At 36.5% G+C, this 23,712-nt stretch overlaps 1 protein-coding gene across 1 annotated transcript in view; it reads left to right on the top strand.

The window, feature by feature from the left end:
* LOC149192353 (WAT1-related protein At2g39510-like) overlaps positions 1-6,458 on the top strand; it is a 64,146-nt gene extending 57,688 nt beyond the window's left edge. Inside the window, exon 6 of the mRNA XM_089406167.1 lies at positions 6,279-6,458. Coding sequence (XP_089262293.1) covers positions 6,279-6,458 — 180 coding nt within the window. The remainder of the gene's footprint in view (positions 1-6,278) is intronic.
* Positions 6,459-23,712: the final 17,254 nt, after the last annotated feature.

Here is a 23,712-nt window from a genome sequence, read left to right as displayed (position 1 = left end):
TTTGACCCAAAACAACTTAAATAGCAAGCTGCTCACACATGGAGACTTTACGACAGGCCCGACTTCTAAGAAGGCTGACTAACCAGAGAGATCTAAGGCTGGACAACTTTCTACTATCAAAGTCACTACAGAACCTATCCAAAAATCAAACCCTAGGTCTAAACTTCGTTGAAATCCACTAAAACACTCAAAGCTCACAAAACAAGTTTAGGTGAAAATTTTTGACAGGGTACTAAAGGATCTGGGCAGAAAACACTAAGAAAAATCAAAATCTAAAAGCAATTAAAGCAAGAATGGAATTTTCCTAAATTTTACAGGAAGACGCAGGCAACCCGTTATAACAGGTGCGGGCCCGCTCTGTGCAAACGGCAACAACGCGTCCAAAAACGCACTGTGCAGTACTCAGAGGGTGCGTCCTTCTGGAAAAATGAAGAAAAACCAAATCTAACCAAGTCTAAAGCTAAGCCACCCAAATACTAATTCTCACAGTCAAAAACCAGAAAATAAAAATGATTTTCTCAGAGCAAAGTTCACACAAAGGAAAAGACTCTCTCATTAATGGATTCCCCAGTGGAGTCGCCAATTTGTCGTGGCGGAAAAAGTTGTTTGTGCGGACACAGCTGACCTCCCTAGGAGTCCAGACTCTCTAGCGACAAACAAGACAAAATGGAGTGATCTTTCTCTAAATATACCTTTTTACAACATGAAAACTACGAGTGTTTAGGCTTACCTTATTCCAAAACGCTGTTGTTGTAGTCCGTCCTTGCCGATCCGGATGAGCTCCTCCTTCATGTCAATTCCTGCAACCACAAACAATCAAACAATTACCAAGCACTTGCATTTCATATAATAAAACATATATTCAACATGCAGACCAAGGAACACATGAAATAACTCATTAACACAAGCTATTGAGAAAAATAAACCAGTTTGTATTAATAACGAAACAAAGAAACTCTTACAACCTGGCCTTGGTGTTGTGCAAGTTCCTCCCAGGGTCCATCAAGGGTTTTCCTCTACTTTGACAAAGCTCACCCACTTCCAAGTAGAATCAAGCAAAGACAATCTCTCCTCACAAGGCTCTAAATGGGAGTCCTAATTCCTGCAGCGTTTACCCAAAGAAAATGTATAGCTCTAACCTCCCCTCCCTCTGGCTCAATGTCTTTATTTATAGTGCTGTAAAGAGGTTATTCAGGTCCACCATCAATGGGATAATCCCCCTCTTTGGGTGGGATAGCTCCCTTATTGATGGGATAAGCTCCCCCTTAATAGAGATACATGAACCAACTGGAGGCACATCCATTTCATCAAACCGACCTCTAGAATGTTCTAGAAGTAACCACAAGTAACTTTTTTAAGATGAAACTCGCGCATTTTGCCTTTTACAGAAGGACGCACCTGTCCCTTAACATACAGAGCGTCCATGGACGCAGCTTTTGTGAACATGGTGAGCGTCCCCGCAGGTAAGGCTAGAGAGAACCTGCGACCCCAGAGATAAACATATTTTTTACAAGACTTTCTCTCTTCTTTGAGTTTGAGATGGATAGCAGAGGCATAAGACTTGCCTAAGAGGGTAGCATGACTGTTGATTTGAGCCATACTAACTGTAAGTAGTCAAGGTGACATTTTTTAGTGTAACAATAAGTACACACACAATTCAAGCAAAATTTAGGAAAAGGTTAAACTGGAAATTATGAGAAGACTTACTTTGTTTTGGTTATTTTTTCCTTAAATTTACTATACTAAACTAGGTAAATTAAGAATTTTTTTTGCGTTAAAAAGAGGGAGATTTTACATATTGTATCAGAGCTAACAGGTTACAATATTATGGTATTTGAGTTGAATATGTTTTTACTAATTACTAAATTTTTGTGCTTACATAGAGGAATAGTAGAATTATACAGGACATGAAGAATGACTAAACCATAAGGAGATACACATATTGGGGAAGAAGAACTTTATGTTCGCTAGGGACAACAAGTACAAATACCTATGAGAGAAATGTTAGATACTATTAAAAACCTATATACAAAACTGATACATTTGGTTCAAGAACATGAACAACTATTGAAAGCCAGTGCCGAAGAGGAGCATCTAATTAAGAATTTAACTAATAAATTGAACCCTAAGATAGTAGAAATAGTGAGAGACGAGGAAAATGGGGGTGAAACATCTAAATGAAAAACTATTGAAGAGATGGAAGAAAGTAAGGAGGACATTTTTTTCAAATCAGAGATAGATAGTTCCTCAAAAAAACAGAAAAAATCAGGGAAGGAGCCCAAAATAGAAATCCATGGAGAATCCAAAAAGATAAGGCCCCAAACTATTGACGGGGAGACAAAAGAAGTCATTGAGGCATGGCTACCCAATATCAAAGATATTTCCAAGTATATGATTTTTTTTAGAGTTAAAGGACAAGTTGGCTACTTATTAATTGCTGGGAAAAACCTCTTCATGGTGGGAGGAAATGAGGATGGTTCATAATTTGGAAAGTAGAGAGACTGATTAGATGGAATTATAGTGGTTGTTTAAAGGAAAGTACTTGACCGAACATAACTTTAATGATAGAGGTAAATAATTTCATGATTTAAATCTAGTCAAATGTTAATGGATGAATTGGTAACCAAATTTAGCCATTTATTACACTATGTGCCATACCTTAAAGATAAAAAGGAAATATTGCAATGTTTCTTAACTGTCTTCCACTTTTATTTAAAGAGAGAATTGAGTATGAAAACACAAAGACCATGAACGAGGTCACTAGGAAGGCTCAGATTTATTACCAATAGGCCAAGTAAAGAAACAAAAATATGAAATCTTGGTGATAACAAGAAAAAGAACAAAATGACTCAAGGTGGAAAAAGTGGAAAATATTGGGGATTCAAATAGCCTGGAAAAAATAATCAGAGCCAAAATTTTAGTAGAACCAAAAACCAAGCAACAAGGACACAAAACCAACCCAAATTTGGGTCCAACAAACGTAATCAACAAGGAGGTAATGGTAAGGATAGGGAACCTCTAAAGTGTTGAGGTTGCTAAGAACCCTATTTTTTGCACAAATGTCCCTATAATGCCCAGTTTGTGAAAAATATACATAACCTATAAGATGCTTCTATAGTCAATGACGTGGCTAGAAACATACCATGCATTAACACAACATTGGAAGGATTCCAAGAAGAGCATTAATCCACAATGGTAGAAATTGAATGTATTATTATTAAACAATCTGTTTTTGTGTGAATAGATCCTGGCACTAGCTTGAGTTGTGTTAATGACCAGGTTGTAGGAAAGTGCAAATTAAAGTCTGAATAATACAAAAACTCTTGGTTAGTTCAATTGGCATTCCTAGTTTCTATAAATGGAAATTAGAACATCATAAACTTAAATATATTATCATTGGGATCATATGATATTTTAATAGGAATGGATTCCTTAGAAGGGCATTAAGTATTTGTCAAATTATTGAATAAAATTGTCATATATATAATAGAAAATGGAGAAGTTTAGGTTACAAGGGGCATACCCAGGCCTATCGTTGTGCATTAGATATCAACATTACAGATAAAAAGGGTGGTAATATAGGGATATCAGCTTTTTTTCATTCAAGTAGAATATCGCTCGTCAAACACGTCAGCCAGATATGTAAGTCAATTAGAATTTGTTAAGGACTACTTGGATGTGCTATTAAATGAAATTCTAGGTCTTCCACCAAAAGAGAAATAGGTTTTCTATAAAATTGGTCCTAGAGGCATCCCCAATATCAAAATATCTTTTTCATATTAGTGTGGCAGAGTTGATGGAACTAAATATGCAATTACAGGAATTACTTAATAAAGGCTACATCATTCCCAGTGTGTCACCATGGGGCACACCATTCCTTTTTATTAAGAAAAAATATGAAATTTTAGATTGTTCATTTATTACCATCAACTAAATAAATTGACTATTAAAAATAAATATCCCCTACCGTGGATAGATGATTTGTTTGATCAAGTTAAAGGGGTAACAATATTTTCTAAAATAGATTTCAAGTCTAGTTATCACCAGTTGAGAATTAAAGAGGAAGATGTAATGAAGACAAGGTTTCAAATAAGATTTGGGTAATACAAATTTATAGTCTTTCCATTTGGACTTAATAAGGCACATGTCACCTTCATGTGTTTGATGAACAATGTGTTCAATAAGCTCCTGGATAACTTTGTATTAATTTTCATAGATGATATCTTAATTTATTTCAAGACTAGGGAGGAGCACAAACAACACTTGGAAATAATGTTACAAACCCTATGTGAACATGAATTATATGCCATATTTTTCATGCGTGAACTTTTCCAGGAAAAGATATAATATCTTGGACATGTAATATTGAAAGAACGCAAAACAGTGGATCCCAAAAAATAAGCGCATTCCTTGATTCATCAATCCTGAAAGACACGACAGATATAAGATCATTTATGGGAATTACCATGTATTATCACAGATTTATAGAGGGAGTCTCAAAGATAACACATCCCATAATGTACTTACAAAACAAGGGTCTGAAGTTTATATGGACAAAAATATGTCATGAATTTTTTTAGAAGTTAAAATATGTATTGACTATAGCACCTACGTTAAAGATAACAGATCCTAATAAGGATTTTTTTGTATATACCGATGCTTGTTTGGGGGGGACTTATAGGGTTTTTGATGCAAGAGGAGCATGTGGTGGCATATGAATCTCAAAAGCTAAGGGAACATGGAAGGATTTATGTAGTTTACATTTTGGAATTTGTAATAGTTATTCATGCTCTTAAGATGTGGATACATTACCTGACTGGTAAAAAATTCACTTTAATTGCAAATCATATAAGTATGAAATATATTTTTTGCCAACCTGACATGAATGCTAGGCAAGCCAGGTGGATGGTGTTCTTAACTGAATATAATTTTGACATAAAACACATAAAGTGGAAAGAAAACAAAGTGGCAGATGCACTAAGCCAAAGTTTAAACAATTATGTGAAGTGATAGTAAGCAAAAATGAAACTAACTTTGTGGAACAAATGGAAAAGGCAACAATTAATGATCAGATTTATAATGAAATTCGTAATAGTTTGAGGGATGAAATTGTTCAAAGGAAGTAGATAGAGTATAAAATTAATGAAAATGTATTCTTTTTTATAAAAACAAACTTTACATTCCAAATGTAGATGAAATTAGAAGATTAATATTGACTAGATACCATAAAAAAAGCATACTCAACACATATAGGGTATCAAAAAATGATTTACGCACTTAAGAAATTATTTTTCTAGTCGGGGATGAAGAAAGATTTTGTTGAATATCTAGAAAGGTGCTAAGAATGTCAGTTGGTAAAAGCGAAGAACCAACATCCAATAGGGTTGTTGAACCCCATACTTATACCAAAGTAGAAATGAGAGACAATATCACTGTATTTTATAACAGGATAACCTAGAACAAGGAAACAACATGACTCTATAATGGTTGTAGATAAGCTGACTAAAGTTTCCAACTTTATTCTAGTACAGTCCACCTACAAAGCTGAAAAAGTGTAGAGGTATCCATGAAAGATATTTTTTGACGTCATGGTATATATGTAAGGCAACGATATTAGATAGACATGCCAAGTTCATGTCAAACTTTTTGAAAATTTTGTTTGATGGGATGGGTGGATGGTTAAAATTTATCACTATGTGTCATCTACAAACTAACAAACATACAAAAAAGGTCAACCAGGTCCTTGAAGGCATACTACGCATGTATGTCATGAATCAACCCACCAAGTAGGAGGACTATTTACATTTGGTGGATTTTTCCTATAAAAGTTATTTCCAAGTGTCACTCAAAATGAGCTCTTTTGAGGCTTTGTATGGAATAAAATGTCATGTTCCTCTAAGCTGGTGTTAACCTTAAGAAAAAATTATGCTAGGACTGTATCAGTTATAGGTAATGGAAGAAATGGTAAAAATAATTAGGGATAATTTAAAGGTGACTCAAGGTAGGAAGAAAATTTATGTTGATTTAAAAAGAGCCCATAAAGAAATTTAAGTGTGTGAACATGTTTATTTTAAAGTAAGATCCAAAAAGAGTTCCTTGACTCTGGGAAGATGCTCTAAACTAGATCCTTGGTTTTGTAGGCCATTTGAGATATTGGCCAGAGTTGGGCGGATGGCGTATTATAAGCTCATATTAAAATTCATAATGTGCTTCATGTATATCTTTTAAATAAATATATACATGACTTGACTGATATAATTGATTGGCATGTTGTACAGGTCAAACTAGAAGGAGAATTCCAGGTCAAAACAATACAAATTTTAGATGAGAGTGAGATTATACTCTGGAATCTAGCCATTGCCCATGTTAAAGTGCAAGGGAAGCACTTTGGGCCTAAGGAGGCCACCTGGGAAATTGAAGATGGGATGATAAAGGCATTTCCTATTTTGTTTTCATAAGGATGGATGCCTGGAAAAACACTGAGGACAATATCCCTTTTAAGGGGATGGGAGATGTCATACCCCTAGAAACTTACTATGAGACTTTTATTTAATTGTTGATTGGAAAATGCAAAAGACTTGTGATGGAAAATGTTGTAATTTTTATTTTCAAAAATGAAAAAAAAAAAATTATTTTTGGTATATTAATCCTCTTAGAAATGTGTTAAAGGTTAATAAGAGAGATTAACCCTCAACTATAAGGAAAACGATTGAGACGTAATTTATGCCTATAGGGGAAGAAAAAAAAAGGAATAAAAATCCTCCTTTGTCATTATTATTACTCTTTTATCTTCTACAGAGTGGAGAAGAAGGAAAAATGGGAATTTTGACAAGACATAGACCACTATAAATTAACATGAATAGAGAGAGATGTCATGTGGTGGATTGTAACAGGGAACTATGGTAGATAAAGAGAATTACACTTGAAGAATATTACCAGTGGGAGAGAAAGATTAGTTGAACTCAGAAAATTAGCATGACATTACTAAGGGTTCAAGAGTAGAATCTTGATTAAGATTTTTCCATAAATTTTCTAATAGCTAAGGGTGGAGCTCAAGGGGAACTGACAAAGATTCATTTCAAGGATGGGAGGGTCATGAATCCTTTAACCTATTTCTAGAAAGATCTAGATAAGTATATGTGAGATTGAATGGTGAATATTAAATTGTGAATGCTTGAATGTAATGTAAACAATAAAGTAAAAAATTATTGTAGAATTAAAATTTGAGATTTTAAGCTATTAGAGAATAATGGTTACTATTGATGAAGATGAACATGTTGCATCGAGACAACAATTGTGTTGGGTTAACTTTGTTGTTGCAGGCCAAGAATGTTGGCATTATGATACAGGTGTTGTCCTTGATGGCAACTCACTCAGAGGCATGATACAGGTGATGGAAACTTAATCAGATGGCAGATCTAGTGCAGCAGGTCAAGAAAGATATATACGCAGGCTTGTTGCAAATGGTTTGTTTTATGCTCTCTTCATAAATATAGACTAGGCTTCTTTCAAACAAGTTTTCTTTGAGAGTGAGATGACGAGGGCCTGTAAGGCCACTGCATCATCCTACAGAGGGGGGAGTGTTGTTGGGAAAAGTATCCAATACGGAATGACCCTATCCCACTCTAAGGGTGATAGTACCTCAGCAACAACTGAATGCAAAGCTATTCAAGATTACTTCTTTATGAGATGAGAGAGAGAAGAGAAGGATGATCTACTAACCGTTATCTTGCGCTAATAGTCGATCCAATCCTCACTCCTTGCTGCTTGCTCCTAGCTCCTTGCTCTTTCACCGGCCCAGCTACACAAAGATCTTGTAAAAGCACAAGAAAAGGAAACTACAAGAAGCATACATCCATAATCGATTCAGGGATTAGCATAAATCAAATATACAAGCATCAATTCATCATAGAGACACATGCATATAGAAGAACCTCAAATGCTTTATTAATAGAAGAAGCAAAGTTCTGAGAGAGTTACAACCATAATAGGCCCAATCCAGCCACACCTCCCAGTAGAAAGAAATCTCCTCTTCACCTCCTTCAATCAAATCACCCAATAGCTCTATACTCAAACCAACAGCACTTCCTTACTTGCAAAAAATTCCAGCTTCAATAGACCTCATGAGAGAGCTCTATATATAGAAGTTTTGGAGAAAGCATGAGTCAGCTTGAGACTGACATGAGGCTGACTAGTGTCCTCTCCTACTTCAGTTAATCTTCAGTTCTTGAGTCCACTTGGAGATTCTTTCTTCCACTTGGAGACCAAGACCCTCTTACTCATCACAAGGCGAATTCCTTGACCCAAGTGTCAGTTTGGAAGCTTCCTGGGCAGTTGACACCTTGCAGAATGACCGTGCCACTTGGCCAATCTCGCCCAGCGCAGGTAGCCTTCATTAGTTTTGACATTCAGCGCAGGTACAGAGTGGAGCAGTTGACATTCAGCGCAGATGCTCAGTGCAGAAGCTGACATGATCCAGAAATAGCCTGTTTTTGAGTGTTTTCAGGTGGAGAACTGATTTTCAGTGCTGTGGTTTGCTGACCTTGTTCCTCTAAGGGTAAGAACAACATGTTTAGGGACTTTGGATCCCTCAGATTATTGACATTTCATGCTCCATGCTGTTAGGCACAAAAATGTCTATAAGAGTTGCCCCCTAAAGTCTCAGGTAGTTTATCGGGTGAAATGCTTTATCAGGAGGATCTGAAGTTCATTCAATCGCTGAGAGGTGCCCTGCAATAAAATACAATACAATACATTATTTTTCATTCTGCCTTCATGATCTAGCTGAGGCGGGCATTCCCATGCTCAGCTTTATAAATTCATTTTGGTACATATAAGAGACGATCGTCTGATGATAGACTGATAATTCTCTGCTGAAATTATCATCCTTTGAGTAGGATGATCATCTGCTGCAATAATGTACATATCAAATGTCTTTATATTTCTTGAATATATATCGCAACCCGGATGGATGAAACTAGATCCGGGGTCTTCAATCTCGTTCGATCTTCACTCTAAGTACAAGTCGATCCATGTGAGAATTGCGCTGAAGTCGAACATGGAAAGAAATCGCTTGATTACCGGTCAATAATGTAAACCGTTAACAAGCGCGAGAGGAATCACCATTAATGACAATGACCCTCAAGGTACTGCAGTACAATTCACGTGGTGTGAATAAAGGACTTGGCGTCGAACACCACGCAAAATCTTCTGGTCGAAGGTCATTGATGTATACCTGTCGCCGGAAGTGAGAAACTTGCCATTGAGGCATGCAAGCTTCAAAGTACTGGGGGGTTTGTCCCTAGATCAACTTCTTGGATAGTGAGCTGAAGTCGACAAGAAGCGATCCGTCAAAGGAGGGCCTTAATGAATCCCACATCAGTGACACGGAACGGAGCTAATGATTTTAGTGGAGGTGAAAACAATCTGTGAGATATGATTCAGGGTGGCGATCATGGGTGGATGAAGGATAATGTATGGCAGTGGATGGGACACGGTTGACTCTTTCTGAACACATCTCTTGAACATATAACGACACTGATGTGATGGATCGGTAGCATTACCCAAAATACGAATGGTTTGGCGAAGACCATGGTGATGAGACCGGTGAATGAAACAACCCAACCCGATGTGGTACGGAGGACAAAGTGTCATGTTCAAGAGCGACTTGCTACCATTAAAGCTTTGAGGTTCTCCCAATTTTTCCCCAGTCATTCCTGACCAGTACCTCTTTATTTTTGTCAAGCTTGAGGAGGATAACATATGCTTGTTCTATAACCTGCCCTTCGGGCAAGCCCATCGCTATATTTTAACGAGCCTAGCGATAGGGAAACTCGTTCTCGTCTAAAGACAAGTTTGTCGCTATTTAATCATTTTAACGAGTCTAGCAACAAAGACAACTCGGTCCTTTTCATTTTTAGAGAGTCTGAAAAGGTACAGAAAGTTAACTCCAAAATTCCTTTTTCGTCATCTAATCCCTTAAGTCCGAAAAAGTATAAAACAATACAAAAGGGATGAATTTTCGATAACTTTAACGAGCCGAATAAAACAAGTGCTCGACCTTTTTGTGCAATAATCCCTCAGGTCCAAAAAGATTAAAATCTAGAAGAGGGATAGCTCTTCCGGTCCTTTTAACGAGCTGGAAGGCCAAAACTCGGCAAACTTTTCATATTTTACGAGTCAATTGAAAAGAGCTCAAAGAAGACTCGCTTTTTGAGGAACGAGTGATAAACAGGGATAGCAGCAGATTCCAGGTACAAGTTGGAATTTTCCAATCACGGCAGTGTCACAAGGATGGCTAAGTGAGATCACTCTTCGCAGCTGTTCCTCAAAAGGGGTAAACAATCACATGATGGTCGAATTAGCTGCCAAGCTAGGGCTATCTCACGATAGCTCTACCCCATATTATCCGCAAGCCAACGGACAAGTTGAGGCAATCAACAAGGTCCTGAAGCATATGTTGCAAAGGATGATCGGGGTTCATAAAAGAAGATGTCACCTAATCCTGTACTCAGCTTTGTGGGCTTACCGGACCTCGGTAAAGAACGCAACCGGGTTCACACCTTTTCAACTGGTGTATGGCCTGGAAGCAGTCTTGCCAATCCAGTGAGAAATTTCGTCGCTTAAACTCGCGATCAACCTCCTCCCCGGAACTTCAGAGGAAGAGGCTCGTTTCTTGGAATTAATCCAGTTGGATGAAACCCGTCGTGATGCCGCTTTGGCTAACGAGGCCCATAAGAAGTGAGTCAAGGCTCAGTTCGACAAAAATGTCAAACCTCATGTCTTCTCAGAAGGTGATTTGGTCTTGCTTTATGATCAAGAATCCGATAAATTGGGAGCAGGTAAATTCAAGTCCTTATGGATGGGCCCCTATATTGTTAAAAGGGTGTTAGCAAAAGGAGCCTACGAGTTAATGGATTACGATGGAATTCCACTGGCACAGCCCCGCAACGGGTTGTACCTCAAGCGTTACTATGCTTAAATAGTAACCTGCATGCTTTTGTTGTATTTTGTTTTCGCTAAAGTATTTGTTCTGGTCGAGTGATCCACCTTTTTCATTTATGGCAGATATCGAACCTTATGGAGACATGTGTTGGATACGCCGACGGAGCGAGTCGTAGTTCACGGAACCTGTCTTCCGCGGCCTGGGCCATTTTTTATCCAAGCGGCGAGTTAGTAAGTTTCAGAGGTGTATGTATTGGGCAATCAACGAATAACATCGTTGAGTATAGCGCGTTGATAGAACTACTCTCTGAAGCCATCACACGTGGCATACGCCGACTAATTGTCAGGCTAGACTCACAGCTCGTGATACTACAACTCAATGGTATATACTCTGTTCGCAATCCAGCTATTTATCGCATGTTCCTAAGGGTTAAGATCTTGGAAAGGCAATTTGATTCAATTCAATATCAACATACTTCAAGAAATTTAAACACGTTAACCGACTCATTAGCAAACTATGTGTTAGATAGACATTTGCAACATTTATAAAAAGGACACATCATCAAAGATTGTACATATGGATCACGTAAATCAACCAGAATAAAATCCGAAAATCAAAATATATAAGCTGTTTATATAAGTTCATACATAGACAACGGTATGGAGATCAGTGGAAGCTGGTTTCCCCTAATCAGAAAAATTAACCCAACAATATAATAAGAATAATAATAATAATAATATAATATAATAATAATAATAATAATAATAATAATTCTCCATTAAAAGTTTATAATATTAGTTAATTAGGTAGTTAATTGAATCTCCCTTATTAGTTTCCTATAAAAAACCTATTTTTAATATAGTAGTTACAATATTAATAATCATTAAGATTTATTATTTCAAATATTTATTAGGATTTTATAATTAATAATAAATAGTATTAATTAGGATTATTAATTATGTTTTTATATTAATATGATTAATTAAAGATTACATTAGTTATTATATTAAATATTAATTATTATATTAATTAGCATATTAATAATTATTAAATTAATTAATATATTATTATTATTTGATTAATATTAGTTATTATATTAAATATTAATTATTATATTAATTAGTATATTAATAACTATTAATTTAATTAATATATTATTATTATTTGATTAATATTAGTTATTACAGTAAGTTTAGTCTTCTCATTTATTTTAAATTTATATATTATTATATTATTAAGTCGATATTCTAATTATTAGATTAATAATAATAATTAAGAGAATTATATTTCAATTCTATCATTTTTTAATATTAACTTTCCATTAATAATAATTAATAATTATTGATTTTAATTAATAATAATTAAAGTTAATAAGTAATTGATTAATATCCAATTAACTAAATAATAAATATCAATAATTAATTCATATTAATAATAATAATTAATTTCTAATTAATAATAATTATAAGAATTAATTCTTTATATTAATATTATTCATTATTATAAATTTTTATTAAAAAAAAAAAAAAAAAAAAAAATTATAACTATTATAGTAATAATTAATATAACTAGTTATTACTTTATAATAAGAATTAAAATAACTATATTATTTTATTATTTATTTAATTTTACAAGTTTTACTAATCATTTTATTAAATTCTATATTAATTATTTATTATTTTAATTATAAAAAAAAAAAAAAAAAAAAAAAAAAATAAATAAATAAAAATAAATATTTATAATAATTAATATATCTAATTATTATATTAATCATTATAATAAATTATTAGTTCATTTTTAATAATAATTTATAATAGTATGTATAATAATTATTAAAGTAATATTCAATTAAAAAAAAAAAAAAAAAAAAAATTAAAATTAAAATTAATTAAAAATTATTAAAATAAATATTAATTAAAGAGGCAGCCGACTTCTCAAGAAATTTAGAGCCGACCTTCCCCTCTTCTTTCCTCATCTCTATTTATACCTAATTAGCTGCTCTTCTTCTATCAAGCTTCAAGTTGCCCTGATGATGGATCCCGGTTGGGATTTGAAATGTTGGCAGAATAATTTTCTTACTGTGGAATCTCCGATGACTAAATCAAAAAGTTCATACATAATGTTCTGTAACCAAGACAAAATTGGTCATGTGACCTAAAAACTCAAAAAGATGCTAGGGGGCACCCTAGCCTAGTGGTGCTCATGTTAGTACGTCACGGCCTGTGCAATCATGCGCAAGAGACGAGTCCATCGTCTAGGCACGCCAATGGTATGACGCTGCATCTGTAAAGGTAACCCGTCGATCTGTACATCCGGAAGGCCACGAGTAAGGCTCTCAACCTGCTCCTGCACAGCTGTAAGGGTCTCGGTGTCGTCAAGATCGCGAATAACAACTCTCCTAGCAGGCTCCCCTGTTGGGGCAGCAGCTGGCGATCTCGGACGAACTGCTGGACGAACAGGACCAATATCTGCATGCACCCAAGAGTACAATTATAGGGTCATTCCGTATTGGATACTTTTCCCAACAACAAATTGGCGACTCTAAGGGTGATAGTACCTCAGCAACAACTGAATGCAAAGCTATTCAAGATTACTTCTTTATGAGATGAGAGAGAGAAGAGAAGGATGATCTACTAACCGTTATCTTGCGCTAATAGTCGATCCAATCCTCACTCCTTGCTGCTTGCTCCTAGCTCCTTGCTCTTTCACCGGCCCAGCTACACAAAGATCCTGTAAAAGCACAAGAAAAGGAAACTACAAGAAGCATACATCCATAATCGATTTAGGGATTAGCATAAATCAAATATACAAGCATCAATTCATCATAGAGACACATGCATATAGAAGAACCTCAAATGCTTTATTAATAGAAGAAGCAAAGTTCTGAGAGAGTTACAACCATAATAGGCCCAATCCAGCAACACCTCCCAGCAGAAAGAAATCTCCTCTTCACCTCCTTCAAGCAAATCACCCAATAGCTCTATACTCAAACCAACAGCACTTCCTTACTTGCACAAAATTCCAGCCTCCATAGACCTCATGAGAGAGCTCTATATATAGAAGTTTTGGAGAAAGCATGAGTCAGCTTGAGACTGACATGAGGCTGACTAGTGTCCTCTCCTACTTCAGTTAATCTTCAGTTCTTGAGTCCACTTGGAGATTCTTGCTTCCACTTGGAGACCAAGACCCTCTTACTCATCACAAGGCGAATTCCTTGACCCAAGTGTCAGTTTGGAAGCTTCCTAGGCAGTTGACACCTTGCAGAATGACTGTAACACTTGGCCAATCTCGCCCAGCGCAGGTAGCCTTCATTAGTTTTGACATTCAGCGCAGGTACAGAGTGGAGCAGTTGACATTCAGCGCAGATGCTCAGTGGAGCAGCTGACATGATCCAGAAATAGCCTGTTTTTGAGTGTTTTCAGGTGGAGAACTGATTTTCAGTGCTGTGGTTTGCTGACCTTGTTCCTCTAAGGGTAAGAACAACATGTTTAGGGACTTTGGATCCCTCAGATTATTGACATTTCATGCTCCATGCTGTTAGGCACAAAAATGTCTATAACAGGGAGACACCCCCTCCAAGCTAGCCCTCCTTGATTGTAGTTAGGGTTTACCGAACTGTTCTCAGAGGGTTGCAGAGCTCTAACTTAGTGGATATAAATATTTGTTCCTTTTTGTGGGGTAAGCACCCACAAGGGATTTGAACTGGCAATCTTTTGGCATGAAGTGCCTTAACAGTGCATCCATTCACCATCAATCCTAAATCTAGTGGGGAAATGTCTTTAACTTTATAAGTATGAGTACATTTATTATCTAACTAATGAATAAGTGATTAGTAATGGATTTAGTTAAAAAGTAGAAAACCTCGACAATTTTTTTATTGAAAATTTTATGTAATTCAGGTAGGAATTTTGTATAAGTTATAATTCCACAAAATTAATAGGAACTTTGACCATAAAAATTTATTTTAAAGGTTTTTAAATATATTTTATTTGTTGGAAATAATACTGGGGGGGGGGGGGGTGAATCAGTGTTATCAGATCACTATAACTTTTCAATATATCTTCCATATTTATACTTTAAGTTATTCTTCAGATATTGATCATTAGTTTGTATGTCAGTACCATATAATAATGAGCAAGAACAAGAAAAACAGATAATCACACCAAAGAACACCAGATATAAGGTGGAAACCCAATGTGGGTGAAAACCACCTGTTGCAATATGTCTCTATCTTCTTTCAATTAGAAACTTCTTTTACAATGATTTTGTACTGGTGCAGTCCTTTACCAGTACGTAGGCTGCAACCTGCAGAGAGCTACAACCCTCTCTCGTTTTCCAGTCTCTCCTGGAAGGGAGCTACAACCCCCTACTTCTTTTCTTCCAAGGACCACTTTTCATAAATTTTCAAACTGGATCCATGAACATCAAATAATCATCAAGTACATGTGAATCACCCAATCAACTTTTTCAATCAACCAATGAATCAACCAATAACTTCTCAGAATGCAGTAACCAGATCAGCAATACTAGTAATCTAAACCCAGAACTCTTCAGCAATAGATAAAAGACAGCCAACAAATGTTTCAAGAAAGGTCCGCAACTTCACCAATAGAGGCCTGCGAATATCCGCAACTCTTCTGTGTCTAAACTGCGCAGATCCGCACCTAGTCCTTCTTCTGCTCTGCGTACCTCCGCACCTACTCCTTCTGCTACCCTGCGTACCTCTGCTCAGATCTGCACCTGCACTGTCTGCCTGACAGCGTACCTCCACACCTGGTCCTTCTATTCCCCTGCGTACCTCCACACTGTGCCTTCTTCTGCGCTGCGTACCTTGCACCTGCGCCTTCTGCTGCGCTGCGGATCCCCGCACCTGCGCCTTCTGCTGCACTGCGGACCCCCGCACCTGCACTGTGGATAGCCTACGGACCTCTAAATAGAGCCAAATTAACAGTCTTCCAATGTGCCACAGACAGTGAGATCCACAGATCTGATCATGCACCCTAGAGATCACGACCTATCAATAAATTCACCTTAAAATTCACCTTGATTTAGATCTAGCTTTTAAAACCGATCACCCAAAATTTCAGATCTTAAGATATTCAATTTTCACAAGTGTATAGCCAAGTGATCTCCTTTCCTTTTTATAGGCAAGCCCTTATCCACACCATGGGACAAAACCATCGAAAACCAATACAAGGGATCCAAACCGGGGTCCAATATTTTAGATCCTATACCACAGACCAAAACCATAGGATCATGATCGAAGGGCTAAATACCAAGGGCCAAGCATAAGAAACCCCATGTGTGCGCGCTTCTTTGCATTAGAGTGAGTGAACTGGGGTCCGCACCTTATGAACAGAGAACCTGCGGATATGTCCGCACTTCTTGGTCAGCGTACCTGCGGGTCTGCAGCTTCTCTTAGGATCACTTGCGGGTATCTCATTTTTTATGATTTTGAGAGCCTGAACAGAGATCTGCCACTTGAGTGAATTGTCATCAAGTACAACACTTGTGCCATAGCATCAAACCTGAATCAAAAAGCCAACATTATTAAGATCTAGTTGATTGAAATCTAACCACAAAAATATAGACATAGAAGAAAATTCTAATTGGTGCATTTTTTAACTCTCTTAATCATTAATAAAATTAGAAATATATTTAGAACAAAGCTTAAATAAAAAATAAAAAAAGGAAAAACATATTATAATACACAACCTATTTTGCACATAAGTTATTTTGATTATAAACTCATTAATATGCCAACAATATATTTTTCATATGAATGAACCATGACTAACATAGTAAATAGATATTAATTATACACATTCATGACTCACCACTGTTATGGAGAGATATGATTATGAAATTTGTATTAAAAGTGAGTTTCATTTTTCACTTATAATATCAGTTCATATTAATTTGTTATCAATATATTTTCACGAACATGTCTTCTTCAATCTTTCAAAGTGAGATATGTAGATTCTGATTAACTATCAACTACCACATGAAATCCTTGAGAGAAAAATAAAGGTTTAAAATATATTTCTTTAATTTTTTTTTAAATAGTAGTCTCAAAAAACTAGATTTCTTGCACTCCATAGTCCACTAGGCATAAAATTTGTCCAAAAACTAGAGAGAGACTACTTTCGTTGTAGCACATTTTCACAATAGGGTTATTTTCCTCGATCTCTCGATCTACTAGCTTGTGGAAGGCATCATGTATGTGAGATTCCATATGAGCCATACGTGTTTCAAATCCATCCATATGGGCTTGAAGACGATGTTGGTTCCTTCATAGGGATGCTTCACGATCAAGGATAAGCTCCTAGTTGTGCAGGACGTATGGAAAGAAGATGAAGTGGTTGGCATAATCCAGATGTTGAGCTTGTAAAAGTTGGTCAACGGAGTGCTAGAGGAGGCGAATTTAGGTCTCAATAGAGTCACATGGAGATGGCAGGTCCACATTGCAAGCAAGTCTCCTTGCGGGGCTACTAACTCTCCTTCTTCCTCGTGGATTCCTCTCCCATGATGGCCTCCTCCCTGCCATGGGTGACCTCTTTGACAAAGCATATTGCAGCTTTCAACCAACCAACAACACTCTCGAAAAAATACTTCACACAAAAACTGAACACAACACCACCAAAAAAATCAAAAATAGATAAAAATACCAAAACAAACTTATATAATCAAAATACTAACTTTATTTATTTGTACAATTAATTAACATTAAACTTAATGTATTAAAAACTTTAGTATATACCCAATAAATAAATAACAAAAACAACAAACAACACGAAAAACACCACAAAAAAAAAAAAAAAAAAAAAAAAAAATATATATATATATATATATATATATATATATAGTGATGCCATCACTAACCACACTTCACCCAACACATCATAGGGGAAAACACATTTCATAGATAGAGTAAGAAAAAGACATATGAAGGGAAGAAATGATGTGTAAGTAGGCTGTGGGAAAGGATGCGCTTTATGAAATATCCAAACAAAATCCATATGCAATGTTAGAACTCTATGTGAGGGTCAATGTTGCTACATAAGGTATCTCAGGAGGCAATTCTGTTCTCTGAATATAAAGTCAAATAATTGTTTAGAAATATTAAATAATCTTATTATAATTTTAATTGGATAAATACAACAAACTTGAACTAAGAAAAATAAGTATGTAAAACAAAGCTTGATAAAATGCAACACTGCCAAGTATGAGATTACATTTCTCTGACAGGGTAATATGCCATGCAAGCTCGGACATTATCATTGAATAGAAAAACAACACAAACATCAAAATTGATATCCGCAAAATGTATCACGTCGTTTATTCATAAAATTCATTAACTTCACTGGTCGGGTCCACGAAAATTAATGAAACGAATCGATTGCTGTATCTAAAGCAGAGTTGTTTTCATCATATGTGAAGCCCCGAATAATGAAATAGAATTGATGGCGAACACAATCGATTAGTGTTCCGCGCATAGAAACCATTTATGAACCCGTTTTTTTTTTAAATTGGTAACGGATTAGTTGCAACTAAACCAAACCATTCACGTAATGGTTTCAATATATTTAATTGTTGTTAAATGAATTAGTTTAATTTAAGTACTGATTTAATATGAGTTTAGAGATTAAATTTTTAAGTATTGATTTAATATGAGTTTAGAAGGAAGTTTGAAACTCAAAACTTGTTTATATATTTTTTATATGCTTAATTTAATTGAAATTTTTTTTCTTGAAATTGAATATTATCTAATCATTTAAAAAAAAAAAATCTTTAAACCCACATGTGATATTATCAATTCATTTTTTTAAAATCAAAATTTCTCACACCCACATGTTATAAATTTGAAATATACACTTAATATGTTACAATGTTTAGATTGGAGTTGTATTTAGTGCGATTTTTTGGAATTTGTGATGACGGAATCTAGCTGAAAAATTTTAGGTGAAATCTTGATTTGTGTTCTTTAAACTCGTTATTTCATTGTATATATGGATTCAACACCTTGAAAAACCCCTAGGGAACTTGGATTGTGTAGGAGTTACCTATAAAACTTGTGATTTCAATAAATTCCTGCCAAATTTTAGAGAAATTAAATCAGAAAAACCCACCAGAAAAACTTCCAAAATAACACACTAAAAACAATTTTGTTTAAATTTAACTATTTCCATATAATATTGGTTTTTTATTGTCATCATCATTGGAGTTGATATTTTTAAAATGTATGACAAGAACAATGATATATGGTTCTTAAGTTGTGTCACGAATAACAAACAATGTGTATCGTACACTTTTAGTGCAGAGTTGGATTCATAACTATCTCATATAAAAAAAGTATGTACTTTTCATAAAGTTCCAACTACCTCAATGTTGTCCAAACAAGTGTTTTGTTGAGATAGAAAAATTTTAAAGAATTTTCAAGGGTGAGGATCAAGTTAAACATTTATTAAATTGGTGTGTGAGATTTTTTTGTTTGTGGGAAAAATTTATTTCTCGGTAGTTATTTGACTATTAAGTTAAGTTTACTAAGACATACATACTCTACCATTTTAGTTTTGAACCTGTGACCTCCTAAAAAAACACATACTCTTAACGATTAACCCCATTCAATCTATATTAATAAAGAAAATGGTTGATTTTCTATATAAACTTCTCAACAACATAATAAAGAAAATTCTTAGCTAGGTATAACAGCTATTCTATTCATATTGATATTGTTTTCATGAACACAAAAACAATCGTCTGTCCAGCTACTAGTTGAGAGATGTTATTTGTTCATAGGGAAGTCTGCCAACTTCAATACAAAGGAAAACCTATTGAAAACCTCTGAAAGCCTAAATGTGAATGCCCATGAGAAATGAACATATAATTACAACAGCAAAAGGCCGAATGAGACAAACGATGCCAGCAGCTTTTACAAGTAAAAAACACAGACTACTTTTATTACAAAAAGACCTTATAAGAGGTCACGAGAAAATTTTTCACAACATGGAATAGATTGAATGACGTGATAGCATTGTCAACCACTGCATAATATATTTATACAGACGTTATTAACTTTAACCGGAAGAAACATGAGAGGAGGAGGTGGACCTTCCATTATAGGAGGAGTTGTCTGCATGGGAGGAGGAGGAGGAGGAGGAGGTGTCTCCATGAGAGGTGGAGTGTCTTGGAAAATGAGAGATGATGGATTGGGCAATGGAACAAGCAATATTAATATGGGTATCATTCTCTTCTTAACATCCAAAGTAAATTTGAGCCACCATAGGTATTGTAAGTTAATCACAAACACAAGTAAATATGTAATTCTACATGTACTGCATGCTAATGAATAACATAGGTAAATCTGTGATATGCACAGGTATTGTTTACTATTGAGCAGCTAAGATAAATTCATGAACCAACAAGAAACCAATAGCTCCATTAAAACTATTTCAACGAAAGAAATACACAAGTGAAATGAAATTACCAAGAAAACATGTTCCACTATGATTGGAATCAACAGGGAGTTTCATTAATCCATAGGGTCCAAATAACAAATCCATACATTTGGCACAATATCAATGAACTCACCATGAATAAACATATTAGAACCAAATGGCATCACAGAACTCAGACCTTGCGAGTGAGAAATTCGGAAAACTCTCTATAATATTGCTCCCCCTATTTATAAGGAAAGGGGTAGAGCTTCAGTTACAATAAAAAACTATTTGAGCAAGAGCACCAGCTATCTGCTAGACTAGCTCTCTCGACCAGTGTAAGCCTATGATACCTAAAGATTACAATTGGGATCAAATCCCTTCCTGGAAATAGGAAACTACAGAAAGTAAAAAAGAAACAGGAGGAAGAATGGAGGAAGGAGTCCTTTGATATCCTTGTGAAAGATTCAGATTAGGCCTTGTACCTGTCACAGTGTGCTTCCCATGCTACTTGACCTGTTTATTGTCTATTGTCCTTTATATGCTTTCGGCGCTGACTATGGAGGTGTGTTGCAGAATAGTTTTCTCATGAATGCGCCCACACCTACTTTGATTGCACCATCCCCCATTATTTACTATCAAATTTATTGTCGGGACCAACTCTATCATTTCTGCCTTTATTTCATTCAGCGCTGACTTCCAAATTCATGTCACAGTGAGCTTTTTCTGGATCAGCCCATCCCGTGCCTTGAATGCACCACCTGCTCTTCTTAAAACCATAGTTGTCGACCCATCACAAACTTTAAATCTCTATTAAATACTATCGGTGCCTTGAAAATCCTGGTGTTGTGTTTCATGGTGTACCTGGGAGTTCTTCAAATGCGGGCCTTTAACACGGGAATAACAAGAAACAAGTGTGCTATGACTTCCCTTTAAGTCCCCCTTTGGTGTAGCACCCTTATCTCGTTTTTCTTCATATAACCACGGGCTAAGACCAGGGGCTTAACCTTTCAGGCGCTAAGGCCTTTAAACCTATGTCTAACGGTGTTTTTCTTTTATAATGCGAAATGCCCTTTAATTTCCTCTTACAATGCAATGGCTAAAGTTCAGACACGAAATATTTATCAAATAGAACCTATGAAATATCGAATCTGGGGTTGTTATGGCAATCGTAGCCATGTAGGAGTATCGACGAAGGGAAGAATTTTCATTTCCTGCGATCACCGACATGAGGGATGATGTCATTGTTTCCACGTGTTACCCTCTGAGTTGTGACACATGTCACCCGGAAATGGCCCCATAGGACCCCTAAAAACGCTGAAACTAAGTGACATGTGTCCCTTGCCACGTCAGCATCCATATTTCCATGTCATTGATGATGTTAGCTACCATGTTAGCTTTGAGGACCAATCATAAGCCCCACGTGGCCCCCTATAGGCCCTACTTTCGCGTCCATTTTCTTTGTTAACGAATTTCGGCCCTCCCCGGAACTTTTACATTGTATCGTAGAATTGGCCCTTGCACGGTCTTTAGAGTAAAAACCCTGCAGATTGTCGATATGTCGGTGCACTAATGCCACATGGAGGAGAGAGAAGGGGGGTGACCCGACCTTTATTTTTTCAAGCATTTCCTTTATAAATTAATTTTTGGCCTCCCTGGCGATGTACCCCTATATCGCGAGATCGACAGTTCGCAAGTATTTTAAGTTCAAAACACCGTTGATTCGCCGATTTGCAGGATACAGGACTATAGGGTTGCCGACATGCGGGATGCAGGGTCGCCAACATGCATGATGCAGGACCTGCGTGATGTGCGGTCATCGTCATGGGGGATGCGGGACTGCGGGATTGCAGGGCCCTCCAATGTGATTTTCCTTTGTCCCTTTGATGTTTTTTCCTGGTTTTCTAGGTTTTCCAAAGGCAATCTTCAACAAGCTCTAACTTCTGATCCAGGAGTCCTTTTTATGGACTTCTATATACCATTGGAAATCTCTTTCCGAGCACTACACAATGGGGAGGACACGATTTGGCTCTAATACCTTACGTGGCCTAAAAAATTGGCATCAAACTTCACTTCTTTTGTTTACTTGAGGTAATTGAAGCTGATAAGGCAGTGAGTGATAACACAGTACAAGGGTGAGATGGTAAAGGCCAAATTATTGATCCTCGATGGAGTGAGAGATCACGTAGTGTGTCACATTGCCGGCAAGGATACTACCTGACAAATGTGGGAAACATTGGCTACGTTATATGAAGGATCTTCCGAGTAGCAGAAGCTATAATTGGAGCAAAAGATGAGATCCATGCAGATGCAGAAGGGGGAATACATTGATCTGTTCCTCAAAAGACTTCAAGAAATCCAAGACTAGTTGGGCACTATGGTGTCAACACCTTAGCCTATCGACATGGTGAGGCTGGTCCTGAATTCTGTTTCAGAAGAATGGCAAGTATTTGTCCAGAGCATCCTGGGCAAAGAGAGATTACCAAATTGGGAAGGGATGCTGGCTACTCTTCAGCAGGAAGAGATGAGGCGAGACTTAGCCAAGTGAAAACTCTATTGAAGCAGCAACAGTGGGACGAAGCCCAAGGAGGAGGAAGAAAATGCATCCCTTGCATCAAAGGGGTAGAAGGAGCATCGAAGAATGAAGAAGGATGTCTAAAAGATCAAATGTTTCCGGCGTGGTGAATTTGGTCACTACGCTACATAGTGCCCTATCAAGAAGAAGGACAAGGAAAAGGAACATGATTCAGAACCGCAAAGATAAAGGAGGAGGAGTTTTCCATGGCTTCCCAGATACCTCCACAAGAGAAGTGGGGTGATCTAGTACTCTAGTTCGAAAGAAGTGCAAATGTGCAGGATGCTTGAGGAGTCCACCTCTTGGATCAATACCTTGCTACAGGAGCCCATATCAGAAGTAGCAAGATGGACTAAGTCAGTTGATGCAGGGGAGTGTCGGAGTGACAGTTGTAGTGGCTAGGAGTTCCAGAATCAGAGCAACGCAAAGCTAGTGTTGGCAATAGTGTAGTTCACATAGAGTAGAGCCAACAGAAACGTAGAGGCTTCAAAGGGACACCACAGAGACTAGCAGGAGTCAGAACTCCAGCAACGGATGCATCATGTTGAACACCTATTCAGTATTTTATATTCTTTTTCGTTGCCATTGTAGCAACAATAACAGTTGGAGAGGGTTGTATTGAAAATGTAGTGTTGGTAGTGGCAGGGCCAGCAACAACACATATGCAACATTTACGAGGTTGAAGTACACATGTAGAGTTGGTAGTGATAGGGTCAGCAATAGTATAGATGAAACATTTGCATAGTAGTTGGTGG

This window comes from Pinus tabuliformis, chromosome 2_2 (genome assembly GCF_031772625.1).
Source record: "Pinus tabuliformis cultivar Carrire ecotype Pingquan chromosome 2_2, CPIR1, whole genome shotgun sequence".
Lineage (NCBI taxonomy): Eukaryota > Viridiplantae > Streptophyta > Pinopsida > Pinales > Pinaceae > Pinus > Pinus tabuliformis.
The sequence above is the reverse complement of the archived record's forward strand: the minus strand, read 5'-3'. Positions and strand labels throughout refer to the sequence as shown.